The sequence below is a fragment of the Pantherophis guttatus genome, chromosome 11, assembly GCF_059756535.1.
Source record: "Pantherophis guttatus breed Tessera chromosome 11, ASM5975653v1, whole genome shotgun sequence".
Classification (NCBI taxonomy): domain Eukaryota; kingdom Metazoa; phylum Chordata; class Lepidosauria; order Squamata; family Colubridae; genus Pantherophis; species Pantherophis guttatus.
This window is the reverse complement of record NC_142073.1, coordinates 20832398-20852281: the sequence shown is the minus strand read 5'-3', so window position 1 is coordinate 20852281 and position 19884 is coordinate 20832398. Positions and strand designations below refer to the sequence as shown.

Here is a 19884-nt window from a genome sequence, read left to right as displayed (position 1 = left end):
TGGCTGTTCTCAGGGCCCGCCCCTCAGCGATTCTAAATGCCACTAGTAACGACCATAGACTATCCTGTCAGAATAAAAAAGGAAATCTCCTGCCGCTATTGCGGGACAGCTTTTCCTATGGACGCCCATGTGAATTCGACCAACAGTCTTCCCCTTGTGCCATATCCGTCATCGGACGTTGTCGACTCACAGCAGTCATGTTTGTTTATCTGGCGGGCGGGAGGCGGAACTTCCGTTCCCTTTCACGGGAAGTCTCCGAAGAGCTGCTCCGAAGAGCTTTTTCCCCGCTCCAGTCGCGATGATTGGACAAATCAACCCTTTAGACCCGCCTCCTGGCGTGACGTCCTGCTGCGGGGCCTGTCGGGAGTCGTAGTTCTCCGCTGGGACACACGTGCTAAAGGAGAAAAAGGATGAACGGGAAGCCGAAGCGGCGGCCGCCCCTGGCCGGGTCTTCGTCTCCGCCGCTGCCGGGGAAAGCCGCCAAGAAGCGCCTGAAGCGGCAGATCTGCCTGGAGTTCTCTGCCGCCTTGAAGGAGCCGGCCTTGAAGGAGAAAGTGGCCGCCGCTTGGGCCGGCCAGGAGCCGCTTGAGCATGGTAGGGGGTGCGGGTTCCAAGGGGCTAGTCCTCATCGAGGCGGGGGGGGGGGCAGTTGTGGCTGGCATTGACCAGCAGGGGATGCAACTGAGCTTTAATCCACCGGTATTTTCCAGATGCGTTGCAAAATGCCATTTGATGATGATGATATTATTATTATTATTATTATTATTATTATTATTATTATTATTATTATTATTATTATTATTATTATTATTATTATTATTATTATTATTATTATATTTTCATCATGCCCAGTATTTTTCTATGTGTGAACTTTATATATGTACATACTGTACATACGCATAGCTGTATAATTTGTAAGATTATACACACACATACATAAAAAAGACATTCTATAGCCAAATTTAAATATAGATATATGGATATTGATATACCTTGGTATAGACTAGTCAATGTGCCTAATATTCCTGCCTCCTTGTTTTCTAGTTTTTTTTTTATCTTGGCCATCATCAGTGCTGAAAGGCACCCAGTTTGGGGTGGGCTGGGATAACCAGCCCAAGATTCAACCAGAATTGGATATTAAAATTCATATCTAAATCTAGGATTCAATTATATGCATATAATGGTAGGTAGGTAGGTAGATACCGGTAAGTAGGTATATAAGTAAATAAATACTGGTAGGTAAGTAGATACCAGTAGGATAGGTAGGTAGGTAGGTAGATAAGGTAGGTAGATAGCAGAGGTGGGTTTCAGCAGGTTCTGACCAGTTCTGGAGAATCGGTAGTGGAAATTTTGAGTAGTTCGGAGAACCGGTAGTAAAAATTCTGACTGGCCCCATCCCCATCTATTCTCTGCCTCCCGAGTCCCAGCTGATCAGGAGGGAATGGGGATTTTGCAGTATCCTTCCCCTGCCACGTCCACCAAGCCATGCCATGCCCACCAAGCCTCACCCACAGAATCGGTAGTAAAAAAATTTGAAACTCACCACTGGTAGATAGGTAGATATTTATTTATTTTTTATTTTTATTAGTCATATTTCTATGCCGCCCACTCTCCGAGGACTCTGGGCGGCTTACACCAAAGACAGTATACTAAATAGCATATTGCCCCCCAACAATCTGGGTCCTCATTTTACCCACCTCGGAAGGATAGAAGGGTGAGTCAACCTTCAGCCGGTGAGATTTGATCCGCTGATCTGCTGAACTAGCAGTCAGCTGAAGTAGCTGCAGTACTTCACCCTAACCACTGCGCCATCTCGGCTCTAATATAGATGGATGATAGGTAGATACATGGTAGGTAGGTAGGGAGAGACGGAGAGAGAGAGACAGTGATTGATGATAGATAGATAGATGGATGGATGGATGGATGGATGGATGGATGGATGTAATTCAATCTATAATTTGATCATATTTTAAATATATGCTTAATTAATAATGAAAGTTAAGACTAAAATAAAGCCTAGGACAGAGTCTTATTATAGGGTGTTATTTGCCGTGACCTCCATCATGCTCTCCAGCTCTAAAACCTGCCGTATGGGTTGTGTTTCCTTTAGAGGCAGTCATTCTGGATCCTGCTCCTTTCCCCCACTGTGTTATCCCAGGGTTCATCCCCAACGAGGACTTCCTGGAGGATCTGCAGAGGGAACTCCTGAGCCTAGATTTCCACGAAAAGTGTAATGATCTGTACAAGTTCAAACAGGTGAGTGCTCCGAACTAACACAAGGCACTGATATACCAAACACTTGCTTATTGACTGCATTTTTCAGTGACTTTTTGAAGTTATGACAGTGCTGAAAAAATAACTTAAGGGGACGTGCATAAGCGCACCAGCGTGCCTACTGTCCCTGTCCCACTGTCCCATTTATTTGTACTCATTACCTGTGCTCATGTCCCTGTTTATACTTATACCTGTTATCTCGTACATGTTTGACAAACTAAATAAATAAACTTTACAATTGATGCCCGTTACATTCATCATGTCCCATGTGATCACCGTTATAGCCAGTACTTGTTTCCTTTGCCTGACCTTTTTTTTTTTTCTACCCTCATAGAGTTTGGAGAGAAAGGGATTACTGTACAAGAGAGTAAGCAGGCATGCAATGGGAGATGCACTGGCTGTTTATGGGGACTGCCAGCACCACTGGGTTGTTTTTGATGTGCATTACCTGTGTTGTGGCCTGCTTAGTATCTTGTGAACTTTCCTCTTCAATGGATGTAAAAACAAACATGAATTTTCTTCTTGCTAATTAGCACAGTGCGGGGGTGAGCGTTCCAAAGGACAGCGGAAAAGGAGAGCACACTTTTCTTCATGTGATCGTCCACTTAGGATTCACTTTCCTTTATGACAGAGCTGCTGGCCCCAGTTGTGATTGTACCTGTATGATTTTCTTCTGCAAAAGCTTCCATCTCTGAATAATCTAATTATGTCTTTCTTGTTGCGAAGTCAGATGACCTAAAGAAGAGAGGAGGGCCCCACATAGCAGCATTAAGGTAAATTAGCCCTGATTCGGCCATTAATTAGGATCAGCAAAACTATGCTAGTTCCTAACTTGATGTAGTGGCAGTCTACACTTTTTTTTTTTTTTTGCAAAATAAGCTATTTTAGTTTTTTCAGCAAATCATGGTTTAACAAATGCAGATTTAGCTCTGTGAAATTGCAGTCTGAAAGTAAAGTAATGGTTGGCATTTCATTTTCCCATTTAGAACAATTGTCCTGATTTTGCTCATTGTTCAGCTAGGTCAGCTTTAAAATTGTGTGTATTTATTTACATGTATAGCCCATCCCTCTCCACGTTTATTCACCTTGAACCATGAACATGTCCTTTATGGGGAACTGGGCCCTATTTACCGTATTTTTCGGAGTATAAGATGCTCCAGAGTATAAGACACACCTTAGTTTTTGGGGAGGAAAATAAGGGGAAAAAAATTCTGCCTCTGCCTACCAGCATCTATCGGCTAGCATCATTGATCTGGCTAGCATCCTGTCAGTGTGTGAAAGAGTTGAGGGCTGTTTGGAAACTGAAACAGTATTTGCTGTGTGAGCAACAAGGAAGGAGACAGCAAGGAGCCTGGGCGTGGCTTAGCTCTGCAGCTCTGAGTCTGTGCTGAGCTCTAAACTAGTCTGCTGCTCAAAACTGAAACTGAAACTCCTCTCCTCTGCTTGTGTTTTGCTTGTATTTACTACCATGTTGGAAAACCTGCTTTTGGTATTGTATATTACTTCATGTGTTATATTATATATAAAGAGAAGTTATTGAATCCTGCTGAATCAGTTACTTGGATGTTCTTTCTGGATGTGATTGCTGCTGCAAACTCAAGTCCTTGCAGCAAATAGCAAACAGCCAGGTCAACTTCAGCACATTATTGCAGCCTGATTCAGCATGAGCAGCTGATTGGCGGGTGGATTGCCCTCTCGGAATACCCCCAATCAGCTGTTCTAGGCTGCAGGGATTGCCACAGACCATCGCATGCCTCACGTTTTCGGCTACATTCGGTGTATAAGACGCACCCAAATTTTCATCCTCTTTGGGGGGGGGGGAGTGCATCTTATACTCCAAAAAAATACGGTAGTTATAAAAGCTTACCTGTTTTGTAACAGCAAATGCCAAAATGCCTCCTTCTTTAGACAATAGGCAGAGCTGAGATGCCGCAAGCTCACCTGTCTTCTCTCTCATCTGTTAGAAAGATTCTTTTTGAAGAATTCCGGTCTTGGCTTTCTGACGTGATCCAGGTAGAGCTGGAACCAACCATTGACCTGTCTTGTGCTAAATATGAATATACAGGTAAGCCAAAAATCAAAAGAACCCTGAAGGTATGAATCCATTGTGTTGCTTGAAGAAACTGTATGATACTGGAAAAAATCCAGAAAAGATAATTGAGCAGCAGATTTGTGAGCACATTAGAAGCCAGCATGGGTTTGTTAAAAACTTCATGCTGGACAAACCTTATTGTCTTCTTTGACAAAGTGACTTAAGTTAGTGGATCAAGGAAATGCTGTGGAGATAATTTACTTAGACTTCAATAAGGCATTTGACAAAGTAGACCACAGCCTACTTCTTGCTAAGATAGAACAATGTGGGATAGACAGCATTACCACCTGATGGATTTGTCATTGGCTGTCCAACCACACTCAGTGTATGGTCCTCAGTGGAATTACATCTTCATGGAGGGAAGCATGCAGTTGTTGTGACTCCGATCCCCGAGCCCATCTTATCGGAGGAAGAAGGCTCCAAAAGTGAAGGAGAGGAGTTGGCCAGGCCTCCCTCTCCAGGACCCTCCTCTCTGGCAATGCCTCAGGTGTCTCCCAAAAGAGAAGAGATTGGCCAGGAGCCAGGTGTCGCCGAGCAGTCGGACAGTGATGGAGATAAGTCTTGGCTGGATCCATGCCAGTGTCGGAGAGACAAGCGCACGCAGCAGAAAAGGAGGCATGCCAGAGATTAAGCTGAGTCACTGGACCACATCCCACAGGGGATAAAAGGGGGTGTGGTGGCCATTCAGGCTCTATGACGGACAAAACTAAACAACTAGCGAGTCGCATTGTATCTCTGAAACTACATTATCTGCCTGCCTTGGATTTAATACGGACTGGACTTGACAATTCTGTGGCTTTGTCAATTTGTTTTGGTTCTCTGTGAGTAAAGTTCTTGGCAAGCAGCTACTGGGTTGCTGCCAATCCTGTTATCGAAGGAATTTATTGTCTGCAAGTTTTATTTAACTCCTGGCTGACTGTTTGTGTGCGTGTGTGAGACGGGGACAGAACAGCAGTGAGATACCCCAAGATTCTGTCTTAGGCCTAATACTCTTCAACATCTTCATAAATGATCCAGATGAGGAGGTACTATAGAAAGGAAATTTATCAGATTTGCAGACAATACCAAGCCGGGGGAAATTGCAAACACTTTGGAAGATAGGCTCAAGATTCAGAAGGATCTTGACCAGTTGTGAAATTCAATTTTTTTTTACTACCGGTTCTATGGGCGTGGCTTGGTGGGTGTGGCAGGTGAAGGATACTGCAAAATCTCCATTCCCACCCCACTCTGGGACCAGCCAGAGGTGGTATTTGCCGGTTCTCCGAACTACTCAAAATTTCCACAACGTTTTAAGATTTAAAAGTTGGAGGGAGGGAGGCTTTTTGTTATAAGACTCTTAAAATATTTGAAAGCATGAAAGTAAGATTAACTTTTTTTTTGGTTTTGCAGTTGATGTATTAATGGCTAATTAAAATGATTATGTTTTAAAATTTAAATGATAGAGGGAGGAAGAAAGATTGAGGGGAAAATGCAGAAACTCAATTATTGACTAATTAAGGTTTACTTTTTGTTATAAGATTTTCTAAAATATCTGAATTTTGGAGAGTGGAGGGAGAGTAAAATGCTTAAGTAAATGAATTAAGAATACTTTACAGATATACTATAAGAGAGTTTTTAGGGTTTGAATGATCAATGTTTGTCAATGTTTTTAAAACCTTTAGAGTTAACGAAAGGGGAGGTTGATGATTTTGTAGAAGGGGAGTTAAGGGGTCCAGGGAGTTTTAAATCTTGCAGTAAGTTAGCATATGTTAGCGAATGTTTGTTGAAGTCTATGCCCTGTTTTTGTTCTGGGAAGTCGGGGGTGGGGGGAGGGGAGGGGGGGTTGATGATAGATTGAATGATTGCTTATATTGTATATTTGTTTGATTATAAAATAAAAACTTTTTCAATAAAAAAAAAATTCCACTATCGGTTCTTCAGAATCTGTTGAATTTCACCCCTAATCTTGACAGACTTCAGCACTGGGCAGATGGAGTACTACGTCCAGTTCTGGTCAACACAATATTAAAAAAAACTGCTAAAACAAGACACAAACATACAACGTTTATATACATATCACTTTTTTTTTTATGTGTTCATAATAAAAAACTTTAAAAAAAAACTGAGGCTCTAGAAAGAGTGCAGAGAAGAGCAACAAAGATTATAAGGGACCTGGGAGCTAAATTGTACAATGAATGATTAAGGGAACTTGATATGACTAGTCTAACGAAGAGAAGGATTAGGAGTGATATGATAGTTGTCTTCCAATACTTGAGGAGCTGTGGCAGAAAAGAGGGGGTTAACCTCGACTGGCGGCCCCCAGGGGGAGAGCCTTCTCTGTGGGGGCACCTACTATCTGGAATGAGCTCCCCCCGGAGATACGGAGGATCCCGGATCTGCGCATCTTCCGTCGTGCGCTTAAGACTTTTTTATTTCATCAAGCCTGCCTGGCCTAAATCTTTCCCCTTTAAAATGTAAATTTTAATTTGTTTTAAAATTATTGGGTGTTTTAAATTTGTCTCAGCCAAATTGTTTAATTCGGTTTTATTCTGTTTTTAAATTTTGTATTTATGTGTTTTATTCTGTGGCTGTTCACCTCCCTGAGTCCTTCGGGAGTAGGGCGGTATATAAATCCAATAAATGAAATGAAATGAAATGAAACCTATTCTCCAAAGTACCTGAGGGCAGGACAAGAAGTAACAGATGGAAGTTCATTAAAGAGAAATCTGGCCTAGAACTAAGGAAAAATTTCCTAACGGTGAGAGCAATTAATCAGTGGAATGACTTGCCTCCAGAAATTGTGGGTGCTCCATCATTGAAGGTTTTCAAGAAGAGATTGGACAACCATTTGTCTGGGATGCAATAAGGACTCCTGCCTTGGGAAGCGGGTTGGACTGGAAGTCCTCCAAGGTCTCTCTCAGTCCTGAGATACTATGAGATATGGCAGAAGTCAGCAACCTGTGGCTCCAGAGCCGCATGTGACTCTTTCACCCCTCTGCTGCGGCTCCCTGGCGCTCAAAATATGCGTCACAACTGCCAATGTGTGACACCCGCCAGCCCAATTTATTGAGCTTTTCAATCCCCGGTAGGCCAACCATGGATCAATCCAAGAGAAGAAAAGTTTCAGAAGAAAACAGAAGGTTTAATTCAACTACATAGGCTAGTTTTGTGGTCGCTCAAGAAATAGTCAGGGACGGGAAGGGTTTTGTGGCTCCCGGTGTTTTCTTTTCTGTGGGAAACGGGTCCAAATGGCTCTTTGTGTGTTTAAGGTTGCAGACCCCTGAGTTACGGGAAAGATACTGTTGAATTGGAACACAAACAATAGATTTGGACTTGGGTGCGAAGAATCAGCACTGACCCGGTGGTACCCAATCAACTTGACTGCCCTGCTTTATTTTAGCCGCATTGTGTGCCTCACACAACCAAATTCCTGTTTTGTTCCAGATACCCTGCTGTGCCATGATGATGAGCTGGAGGGGCGGAGAATCGCATTCATCCTTTACCTTGTACCCCCTTGGCATGAGCACGATGGGGGCACTTTGGATCTCTTCTGTACAGATGGTAGGTAGGATTTTGTTATTTTGCCTGCTTGGTAGATTTTATATCACACCTGTCCTTCAGGAGCTCAAGCCAGCTCTTCAGGGTTCCTTCCGTCCATTCCTCCCCACCTCCATCTCTCTTTGATTGACATCCTATATAACTGTTCTGGCTCAGGCCTCCCAAGAGCATGAAGCAGACTCCTCATCCCGATAAAACCTCTTTTATTTAGATTAAAGGGAATTCCTCTCCAGCAAAGTCCCAGCCAACAATCTTTCATGAGATTTCACAACTACAGATCTTTATCAGGCTTGGGATGAACACCCTTGGAATGGTGTGGGAGTAGGAATGGATTATAGGACTATAGAAACCAGGTGCACCACTCAGATGGCCCTGGGGACACAGATAAACCTTCAAGTGCTTCAACGACCCTCAAAAAGAATGCAAACGACCAGCTTTCTGCAAAGAATATAAATCTTTTCATTCCCCACCATCCTGTCAGAGCTTAAGAAGCTTCTTGGATGAGAAGCGAAACATCTTCAAAAGAAAAAACAAGGAAGTCCAGTTGCCTCAATAAAAAGCACCTTTGGGACAACTATGACCTGGATGACTGAGAATCTCTAGTGTCAGGTTTCGATGTCATCTCAAATAAAATAAATTGCATTTCCAAACAAATAGTGTTTGAAGAAATCTTTCATTTTATTAAGCACGACAACCTGTCCCCGATTGTGGCGTAGCCAACACTGACTTCCTGACCCCAAACCTCCCCTTTCCGTTCCCCAATTCTCTGCGTCTCATTGGCCCTCTTCCAAATCACTCTCCCCATACCTACTACTTCAGCTCCCAGGAATGTCCCCCCCCCTCCCATCTCATCTCCTAGGGGATATTATCTTCAGGGAAATTAAGTAGGTGAGAAGTCAAGCGTCCTCTTGCCAGCTGCCCCCTCTTCTTCTTATGTCAGCACTAGAGTAAATGCAGGTTGAAGTGCTGACATCTAGATTTTCACACTGATAGCTCCCCATTTTTAGATATGTGCTTTCTTACTGCCACAGTATTAGGGCCAGTATTAGGGTTGGATCCTTGGATTCTTGTAGATTGTAAACTGAGTCTTATTTGTAAACTTAGTTCTTCTGTTTCACCTGTCTCCAAGGGCCACTTTTCCTCTCTTTCGTTCAGAAGCCAGAAAGTGGTGAAATGTAGATACAATGGGAGAATTCCAGATAGTTGTGCTTACTGGCCTGCGTCTTGCATGTGTCCTTGTCTCTGGCAGATCATTTCCAGCCTTTGCAGATTGTCAAGTCTTTGGTCCCTTCCCGGAACTCGCTCGCTTTCTTTGAAGTATCACCAGTCTCCTTCCACCAGGTGAGCAATTATTCCTTTTCCTACGTCGAGACTCTTAAAAGAGCGCAGAGGAGAACAACGAGGATAATTTGAGGACTGTAGATTAAAACCTATGAAGAACGGTTGCAGGAATTGGGTATGGCTAGTCTAGAGAAAAGAAGGATTAGGGGTGACATAGTAGCAGTCTTCCACTCTTTGAGAGGCTGCCACAAAGAAGAGGAGGTCAGCCTATTCTCCAAAGCACCTGAAGGCAGGACAAGAAGCAACGGGTGGAAACTAATCAAGGAGGGAATTAACCTAGAAATGAGGAGAAATTTCCTGACAGCATCTTCGTCAGTGCTTACACGTTCTTTTGCCTTTTCCTCTATCCCAGGTGTCTGAAGTCGTCTCCAAAGAGAAATGCCGTTTGTCGGTGAGCGGCTGGTTTCATGGCCCCTCGGTTGCAAGGCCACCACGTCGTATCGAGCCACGGATACCACGAAGCCCCCACATCCCTCGTGATGTAAGCTGCTTTGCTACCTGCAATATTGTGGTATTGTTCTACAATGCTTTTGATTCTTGGTCTGGCCTACCAAGGAGAAAGGCCATTTCTGCGTGTGCTTTCATGTTTCTGTTCGGACCTAGGCTTCCTGAGTCAGTAAAACACACGAGTAGTCCCAAAAACCTCTTTTATTGCAACAGCTGTGAATTCTGTTCATTCGCAGATGAGTCCCAAAGAGTCCTTCGGGATAAGGCTGATAATCACCCACCTTGCTCTCCCTTGAAATGCTGCCAAAGACGTAATTGGCAAAGCCACACGGAGTCCAGAATCAAACAGAGCTTCAGACTTTAAACCGCACAGAATTAACAACGTTGCTTCCTGCAAAGGCTCATGTGCCTTTGCTCCTCTTTTAAGATGTATGGGAGGGGCCAATCATCTCCAAGCCCTACTCCCGAGTCGTCCCATTTGTTTTAACTGTTCTTGCCTTCTGGCAGCTCTGCGCATGCGTGCACTGGGAACAGGCTCCACCTGTTTCTCTGCCTCACTGAGATCCAACTCTGGAGGCTCCAGAGGCAGCACGTACCTCCCAGATGGCCCTTTCTCTGCCTCCGACACAGAGCCTTCGTCCAAGCCTTTCCCAGACTCCAGGACTGACCCATGTTCCTCCCCAGCCTCCTCACTGTCTGATTCTGCTGCCAGCTCCGCAGGCCACTGGCGGAGCACAACAGTTTTCATCTTTAGCCTAACATTTGAGGGAGCCAAGTTGGGAATAGTTGTTTCTCCAAATAGAAGCTGCACTTGCTGATTTTGTGCTGCACCGGTAGTGTACAATTCAGTGTGAGTGTGGGGATGATGTGTTGACTGCTGAGTGCAAAGCAATGTAAGTACACGTGCTGGACTGGTATTTGCTGGACCTGGTCAACTTTAAGATGCTTGGGTTGGCTGAGGAATTCTGGGAGTTGAAGTCCACACATCTTAAAGTTGACTTAAGTCGAGAAACACTATACTGGACTATGCGTGACAAGCACATACCAGAATTTCTGGAAACAACAGCGACAAAGAACAAAGATGGTTACTTTGGGATAAGTGGATTTTCAGTGCCATCGTGTAAATTTCATCCCCGTCTTCCATTCCTCCACATTTTTCCAGCATGAAATCTTGTATGATTGGATCAATCCAGTTTATTTGGACATGGATTCCCAAGCACGGATCCAGGAAGAATTTGAAGATCGATCTGAGATCTTGCTGAAAGACTTTCTCAAGGTGAGGCCAAGTACATTCTTGGGTGCAAGATGAAAAGGCCACAGGTACAATCCCGATTCTCGTATTTTTTTCAACTTCACATGGCAGGTTGAGAGGTGCTGAGTACAGATAATTACAACGGCATTGAAAAAAGTGACTTATGATTTATGATTTTCGCACATACAACCAGTGCAACATCTACACTGTCATGTGAATAAAATTCAGATGCTTAGCAGTTAGTTCATATTTAGAATAGAATAGAATAGAATAGAATAGAATAGAATAGAATAGAATAGAATAGAATAGAATAGAATAGAATAGAATAGAATAGAATAGAATAGAATAGAATAGAATTCTTTATTGGCCAAGTGTGATTGGACACACAAGGATTTTGTCTTTACTGCATAAGCTCTCAGTGTACATAAAAAGAAAAGATACATTCGTCAAGAATCATAAGGCACAACACTTAATGAGATAGTCATAGGGTACAAATAAGCAATCAGGAAACAATATCAATATAAATCATAAGGATACAAGCAACAAAATTACAGTCATAAGTGGGAGGAGATGGGTGGTGGGAACGATGAGAAGATTAATAGTAGTGCAGACTTAGTAAATAGTTTGACAGTGTTGAGGGAATTATTTGTTTAGCAGAGTGATGGCGTTCGGGAAAAAACACTTCTTGTGTCTAGTTGTTCTGGTGTGCAGAGCTCTATAGCGTCATTTTGAGGGTAGGACTTGAAACAATTTATGTCCAGGATGCGAGGGGTCTGTAGATATTTTCACAGCCCTCTTTTTGACTCGTGCAGTATACAGGTCCTCCATGGAAGGCAGGTTGGTAGCCATGTTTTTTTCTGCAGTTCTAATTATCCTCTGAAGTCTGTGTCTGTCCAGAATGATTTTTGTGATGGTTGCAGTATCCCTGCTTGCAAGAGCTGGTTTCAGATGTGCTTTCCCTGTTCTTGGTTCCTAGAGAGACAAGTACCAGCTGGTTTGCAAAGCTCTGAAGATGGAAGGACTCAGCTGGAGCAGTAGAGGGCCTCCCAACAAAAGGTAAGGCCGCTTCAGGCTGCGTCACTCCCAGTTTAACAGTTGTGTCCTTTTCCAGCCACCAACCAACCTGTGCCAGCTGGAATCGGCTCTTGCTCAAAGATAATCCGTGAACGTAATGCGAGAATCTCTTTATGAAACCGGATCATCTTGAGAATTTCAGTTAATCCGACCGGTTGTCTTATATGCTAGTAAGGAAGTGAGGATATGAAATTCCAAACAACAGAACTTCCTAAGAGTTCAACATCCTGGGTTGTTTACAGATCTTTTATAATTGGCGAGGATTTTATTTTTTCCCAGCTTTTAAAAAAGACAGCTGGCCTCTTGGAAGGGAAAACACAAAAATGCAGGTGTCCTTTTCGCAGCCCACCCATATTTTAAATCCTACACAACCCTGTTTGTCTGAGCGAGCCATTCCGAATTACAGTCCCTGCTTGTCTTTTTCCAATCACAACTCTTAATTCAGTTTAGATTTTAAAGATCCGTTGTGAGAAGAAAGCAGAATGGAATCAAAATGTAGTATGCCGTTTTAGGCTGCCTTCTGCATGTTTTCCTCTCTCCTGCATATATAGGTAGTCCTTGACTTACATCCATTCATTTAATGACCACTTTAAGTTACAACGGTGCCAAAAAAAGTGACTTTACCACCAGTTTTCATACTTATGACCATTGTAGCATTCCCCACAGTCGGGTGATTAAAATTCAGACCCTTGGCAACTGGCATGTATTTATGACGGTTGCAGAGTCCCCGGGTCGTGTGATCCCCTTATGTGACCTCATGAGCAAAGTCAATGGGAAAGCCAGATTCATTTAACAACCATGTAACTAATGTAACAACCTCGGTGATTCACTTAACAACGGTGGCAAGAAAGGTGGGAAATGGAGCAAAACTCACTTAATGAGCCATGGTGGTGCAGAGGTTAGAGTGCAGTCCTGCAGGCTACTTCTGCTGACTGCCGGCTGCCTGGAATTTGGCAGTTCGAATCTCACCAGGCTCAAGGTTGACTCTGCCTTCCATCCTTCCGAGGTCGGTAAAATAAGGACCCAGATTGTTTGAGGGCAATAGGCTGACTCTGTAAACCACTTAGAGAGGTCTATAAAGCACTATTATAGCTATTGCTATTACTATTGCTAACTGTCCCACTTAGCAACAGAAATTTTGGGATCAATTGTGGTCATAGGTCCAGGACCACCTGCGTTAGTTGTGCTGTGTTAGCAGAGCCTTTCAGCAAAGTATTTTGAAGAAAGTAAGTGTAGGAAAGTCCTCATGAATAGGATAGGGTAGGGTAGGGTAGGGTAGAATAGAATAGAATAGAATAGAATAGAATAGAATAGAATAGAATAGAATAGAATAGAATAGAATAGAATAGAATTCTTTATTGGCCAAGTGTGATTGAGCACACAAGGAATTTGTCTTTGGTGCATATGCTCTCAGTGTACATAAAAAGAAAAGATATATTCGTCAGGAATCATAAGGTACAGCACTTAATACTAGTCATAGGGAACCCATAAGCAATTAAATCCTATTAGGAAACAGTCAGTATAAATCTTAAGGATACCAGCAACAAGGTTAGAGTCATACAGTCATAAGTGGGAGGAGATGGGTGATGGGAACGATGAGAAGATTAATAGCAGTGCAGACTTAGCAAATAGTTTTGACAGTGTTGAGGGAATTATTTGTTTAGCAGAGTGATGGCGTTCAGGAAAAAACTAATAAAGCTTACTGTCTTTTTAGGCATTACGAGAAAGCAGAAGAGAAAAGCTTGCCGGCCACTTTAAAAGAGTGTTGGGAGCTCTTCCGGTCCGAAGCCTTCTTCTTGCTCCTTTCCAATTTCACGGGCCTGAAACTGCATTTTCTAGCCCCAGAGGAGGAAGAGGAAGAAGGAGGAAGGGAGTCTTCTGAAAGCTCACAAGGACCCAGCAGTCAAGAGGAAGCTGGCAACACAAACTCTACAGAGGCGCCAGGGAACATCTCCGATAATGACGCCAGCCGAGAGAATGGTATACTGAGCTTTCCAGATCTAGTCTCAAGTCTGTCGGGCAGCGCAGCCCAAATCACAATGTGCCCAAAATGCTTAGTAATCCGTATCTGTTACATCTCTTCAGCTCCCCTTTGATGTGGGCATTTTGACAACTCATTAGATAGGTTTATAGGGACGCGGTGGCTCAGTGGCTAAGACGCTGAGCTTGCCGATCGAAAGGCCACCAGTTCAGTGGTTCGAATCCCTAGCACCGTGTAACAGAGTGAGTTCCCGTTCCTTGTCCCAGCTTCTGCCAACCTAGCAGTTCGAAAGCATGTAAAAAATGCAAGTAGAAAAATAGGGACCACCTTTGGTGGGAAGGGAACAGCGTTCCGTGTGCCTTTGGCGTTGAGTCATGCCGGCCACATGACCACGGAGACGTCTTCGGACAGCGCTGGCTCTTCGGCTTTGAAGCAGAGAGGAGCACCGCCCCCTAGAGTCGGGAACGACTAGCACATATGTGCAAGGGAAACCTTTACCTTTAGATAGGTTTATTACCAATTCAACCTAAACTCTTGATTCTAAGCCAAATGAAGGTAAATAGGTTGATCGGTAGAAATTGGGCAGAATTTTAAAGTTAAGCTGCTGCTTCTTTTTTTTTTTTCACCAAATATGGATTTTTTTTCAAATTATTACCACAGTACATTTGCTGGAATTCCTCGGGAGCATGGAGGGTATAGGGAGCAGTTTCATTTTCTTCCATGTATTTTTGTTTTTGTTTTCATGCCTGGCTGAATGAAATTTGAAAAGGATCTGAGCAGCCCTTTCTGTAATCTGCCAAGTGCAGAGAAGAGCCTTTAATTCTGTCCAGAATGATTCTGAATGAGAGCGGCTGGGCAAGTCAAAAAAGGGCCTATTCTCAGAATGTGGTGGAATTCCACTCGCTCTGGTCACCCGTTTGCCCTGCCAGGATACAACATCAGCACTGTTTACCATTAGAAAGAGAGCGCCGGATCTCTCGTCCTCCCGTCGCTGTGGCTGTTTGTTGATTGGGCTTCATGTGTACAAATTGTGTTTCTTTTGGTCGCTTCCTCCCCACACAAGTTGAGGTGGAAACAGAGGCCTTTTCATCCCTTCCTCTCTCAGGAGTAAACATCTATTTAACACAGTGTTTCTCAACCTTGGAAGCTTGAAGATGGGTGGACTTCAACTCCCAGAATCCCCCAGCCAGCAACGCTGGCTGGGGGATTCTGGGAGTTGAAGTCCACCCATCTTCAAGCTACCAAGGTTGAGAAACACTGATTTAACAGATTAACAGAGTTGTAAGGAGCCTTGTGTCAGTGTCTCAGCACTGACATAGAAAAGGGAGGAGAAGCCTGAACTTTTGCCTGCTAAATCCCTTTGAAGATTCGGTCTCCTCAGAGATGGGAAGGGGGGGAGACATTCCTGTGATCTGACGAAAAAGGAATCAGGAAAGTGACTTGGAAGATAGCCAATGAGAAGCAGAGAATTGGGGATCGGAAAGGGAGGGATTGGGGGGCAAAGGTCAGTACTGACCGCGAAGAGTCATGATAAGATTGCTGTGCTCGAATAAAGAGAAAATTTCCTTAAAGATCGGCCGTTTGGAAATTCATTTATTTTGAGATAGCATCGAAACGTGACACCTTGTAGGTCATCTAGTCCAGAATGGGACTTTTCCCTCCCTTACCCAGTTCTTTAAAATGGTATGTAGCCATCCTGATAGCTGAGAACATCTGGTTTTTTTCTCCCTCAGGCGTCCCTCTTTGCGCCGGAGAACTGAGACGCTGGAGAAAAGGATGCTACACACTGATCCACGATGCCCAAAGAGCAGAGTTTGCCCTGGATCTGCTGTTCTTCTGTGGGGCTGAAGGTTGGTTTCATTTTTTTAAGCTTGTCTGAAACTCTTCATGGGGAGAGCTTTTCCTGCCCCACTTTCCACACAAAGGCCGAGGAGCTGTTGCTGAAGCACCACAAAAGAGATGAAATTCAGCCGCTCCCAAGCAACAGGTTATACGCTCACTGATCTTCAAACTCATCTGGTACTGGCTAGGCTTGGAGTCTTTTATTTATTTATTTATTTTTATTTTTTTAATTTGATTTATATGCCGCCCTTCTCCGGAGACTCAGGGCGGCTTACAAGGCGTTAAGCAATAGCCTTCATACTTTTTGTATATTTATACAAAGTCAGCTTATTGCCCCCACAAACTGGGTCCTCAATTTACCTACCTTAGCAAGGATGGAAGGCTGAGTCAACCTTGAGCCTGGTGAGATTCAAACTTACAGTAATTGCAGGCAGCTGGTGTTAATCACAATGCTATCAGTCTGCTGAGCCACCAGGCCCTTTTATCCATTAATGCAAGAATATCATCCAGAGTTAACCACGGAAGGGAAAAATTCCTTTATGCCTAAATGACAAAATATAGTATCTCCCTGGAAACGGTCCCAAAGGTGCTTTTTTCAAGAGGCAACTGGACTTTCTGGGTTTTCTTTGAAGACGTTTTGCTTCTCATCCAAGAAGTTTCTTCAGCTCTGACTGGATTTCCATTCTTCTATTCCCCACCCTCCAGTCAGAGCTGAGGAAGCTTCTTGGATGAGAAGCAAAACGTCTTCAAAGATAAAACAGAAAGTCCAGTTGCCTCTTGAAAAAAGCACCTTTGGGACAACCACGACCTGGATGATTGAGAATCTCCCTAAACATCCCTGGAAGTTGCTTATATTTTTAGCCTTGCAGATGTTGTATACCCGTCTTCACAATTCAAAGACATCACTCGATTTTTTTGCCATTGAGTTGGCCAACCCTCCTCTTAAAGACAAATTTTAAAATCTTCTTAGTGCCGAGATGGGCGGTACATAAATCATCAAAAATCAATCAACTTTACTATTGTGTTTGGGCAAATGGATTTGTTTGTGGCTGCTCGCTTTAAAATTTAAAATGTGGATGTTCATTCCTTTTAAGATTGGGACGTCGAATCGGGAGGCTTCACTTCATACATTGCAAAAGGTGAAGATGAAGAGGTAAACATATATTTTTTCCCCCATTTTCAGGGGCACAGGTGAACTTGCTCAGCGCACAGGTCGTTTTGAAATTGACCATAAGCTCTTCCTATCCCTCCCTTTGCAGATGTCCAGCTACCTGTAGACATGTCCCAAAGGTGCTTTTTCAGGAGGCAACTGGACTTTTGTTTTTTTTTTCTTTTGAAGGCATTTTGCTTCTCATCCAAAAAGCTTCTCCAGCTCTGACAGGATAGTGGGGAATGGAAGGATTGATATTCCTGACAGACAGCTGGTCATTTGCATCCTTCAATGACCCTCTAAAACGGGGGTGTCAAAATCGATTTCATTGAGGGCTGCATCAGGGTTGTATTTGACCTCGGGCGGGGGGGGTGAGTGTGGCCAGGGTGGGCATGGCCAGCTCAACATCACTCGTGTCTGGGGCGCCTGTGGCGGCCTAAGCGCTCTGCCAGTGAAAATGGGTTCCCAAGCTCCATTTTTGCCTGGGACGGCCTCCTGCAACCCTCTGCCAGCAAAAAAGGAGCTCGGGAAAGCCACCCGCAGCCCTTGCGAGCTCAGTTTTCAGCTGGCAGAGGCACAGCGGGTCAGTCCTTCACTGTTTCCAGGGCAGCCCCGCAGGCCAGATTTAAGCATCCAACGAGCCGGATCCAGCCCCCTGGCCTTGAGTTTGGAGGATGCAAATGACCAGCTGTCTGCAAGGAATATCAATCCTTCCATTCCCCACTATCCTGTCAGAGCTGAAGAAGCTTCTTGGAGGAGAAGCGAAACGTCTTCTAAGAAAAACCACAAAGTCCAGTTGCCTCCTGAAAAAAGCACCTTTGGGACAACCATGACTTGGATGACTTGAGAATCTACAGACTTTTTACCTGTATGCTTGTTCTTATTTATATTATTTCTTCCCTTGCTCTACTTCATTCCCCCATCACATGCTGTACCCCAATTGTTTGTTTCACCCTGCAGGGGGGATCTATTTCAATCCAGTAATCACTTTGGTATCTTTTTTTTTTTTAATCCCGTATCTTTTTTTTAAGGTGCATTGACAAAACTGAACAGAATACTCCGTCGTAAGAGCATTGCTAATGCTATTATGTGACTGCCAAGTTCTACTTTCAGTTTCCCTAATTGTTTCAAGCAAAGGATTTGCCTTTTTTGTGCAGTTTCAAAAGGACTGGAGCTGGCTGAATAGAGGGACATTTTGTTCCCACAGTAGCCGCTCGAGATGCCTCTGTGAATTTGAACAAGAACCTAATGAATGTAGCATCTCGTAATGAGCAGCCACTGAGAATCCTGTTTTCCACGCTGCGGTGAAGCTACCTTAATGTTTATTTTATGGGAAATTATAGTTACTTACATCCTATTTTTCTGTGCATGCGGCCTGAGTGTTTCCAGCAGAGGAAGTAGGGTTTTTATTGAAACCTATCATTTGGACGGGTCTGTACAGGTGCGTTCATGAAAGTGAGGTTTTCCTGCACGCTCCTTAGAAGTAGTAAGCATAGGTTGTTTTTACTTAACTGCCCTTGTTTTATTCTCTTTTCCAGCTGCTGACGGTTAATCCAGAGGCCAATTGCTTGGCTTTAGTTTACAGAGATCGAGAGACACTGAAATTTGTGAAGTACATTAATCAGCGGAGTTTGGAGCAGACGCCTGATCCAAAAAAATTCTGGGACTTCTCCTTTGTTTACTATGAATGAGAGACGGTGCCAGCCAGTGACGGCGAGCCATTTCTCTTAGTTAAATACTCAAAAGGACAGGGGGGGGTTCTTACAAAGAAAAGATCCTGTTGCACAATCTGCTTTTACTCCGATATTCCTGCAAAACACCACTTCTTTTTCTGGGGCCCTTTTGGAAATTTAACCATGGTGGGAACTTCAGGGGTGGGGGGCACAAAGCTTCCGCATGTTAGCAATGCGAATACCACATCGTTTGGACTGAGGTCAGGACTTTGGTTATGGCTCATCCTAAGCAGCCTTAGGGGATGCGGTGGCTCAGTGGCTAAGATGCTGAGCTTGTCAATCAAAAGGTCAGCAGTTCGAATCCCTAGTGCCGCGTAACGGGGTGAGCTCCCGTTCCTTGTCCCAGCTTCTGCCAACCGAGCAGTTCGAAAGCACGTAAAAAAAAATGCAAGTAGAAAAATAGGGACCACCTTTGGTGGGAAGATAACAGCGTTCCGTGTGCCTTTGGCATGTAGTCATGCCGGCCACACGACCACGGAGACATCTTCGGACAGCGCTGGCTCTTCGGCTTTGAAATGGAGATGAGCACTGCCCCCTAGAGTCGGGAACGTCTAGCACATATGTGTGAGGAATACCTTTACCTTTACCTTAAGCAGCCTCAGAAAAACACAGCCTGGAAGAAGCCAAGATTCGCTGTGTTCTCCAAAACTCCACCGCTTCTCACAGACGGCCAAAGAAGGGTGTTTCCTATTGGTCTAATTATGTGGCATTTTGCAGCTTGGGTTAATAATCGTGGAAGATGGTTATGGTTTGTTGAGTAAGCCTCTACTGGTTAGGATTCATGGAGGTTGTTAAACCGTAAATCAAGCCGGCCTTTGAAATGTGTAAGCCTAGACGGATTACTGCCAGCTGCACCAAAGGGAGAATCCTAACTCAATTGCAATAGTTGCAACCAGCTTAAAAGGCAGTGGCCCTTTTCAAACTTTATTCTTAATAAAGACCTCACATTAATTTATAATAATAAAAAAGGTTTGGCGTTACTTTAAGCTTTTCTTTTCTTGCTTCCTACAAAGCTAGAGAGTACAGTTTCTCCTCCTTGTCTGGCTCACGGGTGTCCAACCTTGGCCATTTTAAGACTTGTAGACTTCAATTCCCAGAATTCCCCAGCCAGCTGGCTGGAGAATTCTGGGAGTTGAAGTCCACTTAAAGCTGCCAAGTTTG

At 43.9% G+C, this 19884-nt stretch overlaps 1 protein-coding gene across 1 annotated transcript; it reads left to right on the top strand.

Moving 5' to 3' along the window:
• Window positions 1-364: 364 nt before the first annotated feature.
• Window positions 365-19703, top strand: OGFOD1 (2-oxoglutarate and iron dependent oxygenase domain containing 1). Its single transcript, XM_034425472.3, has 13 exons — window positions 365-594; window positions 2111-2256; window positions 3001-3047; window positions 4239-4339; window positions 7790-7906; window positions 9153-9244; window positions 9597-9725; window positions 10854-10967; window positions 11920-11999; window positions 13732-13997; window positions 15732-15848; window positions 16935-16993; window positions 18529-19703. Exons 1-13 carry the CDS (start codon window positions 411-413, stop codon window positions 18679-18681), a joined length of 1605 nt encoding a protein of 534 aa, XP_034281363.1. The 5' UTR covers window positions 365-410; the 3' UTR covers window positions 18682-19703.
• The last annotated feature ends 181 nt before the right edge of the window (window positions 19704-19884 follow it).

Excerpts from the sequence above, each read along its gene's own strand:
- OGFOD1 (XM_034425472.3), top strand. The coding sequence starts at position 411 with ATGAACGGGAAGCCGAAGCGGCGGCCGCCCCTGGCCGGGTCTTCGTCT. Across the intron at positions 4,340-7,789 it reads TGCTAAATATGAATATACAG|ATACCCTGCTGTGCCATGAT; the intron begins GTAAGCCAAAAA and ends GTTTTGTTCCAG. Across the intron at positions 12,000-13,731 it reads AGAGGGCCTCCCAACAAAAG|GCATTACGAGAAAGCAGAAG; the intron begins GTAAGGCCGCTT and ends CTGTCTTTTTAG.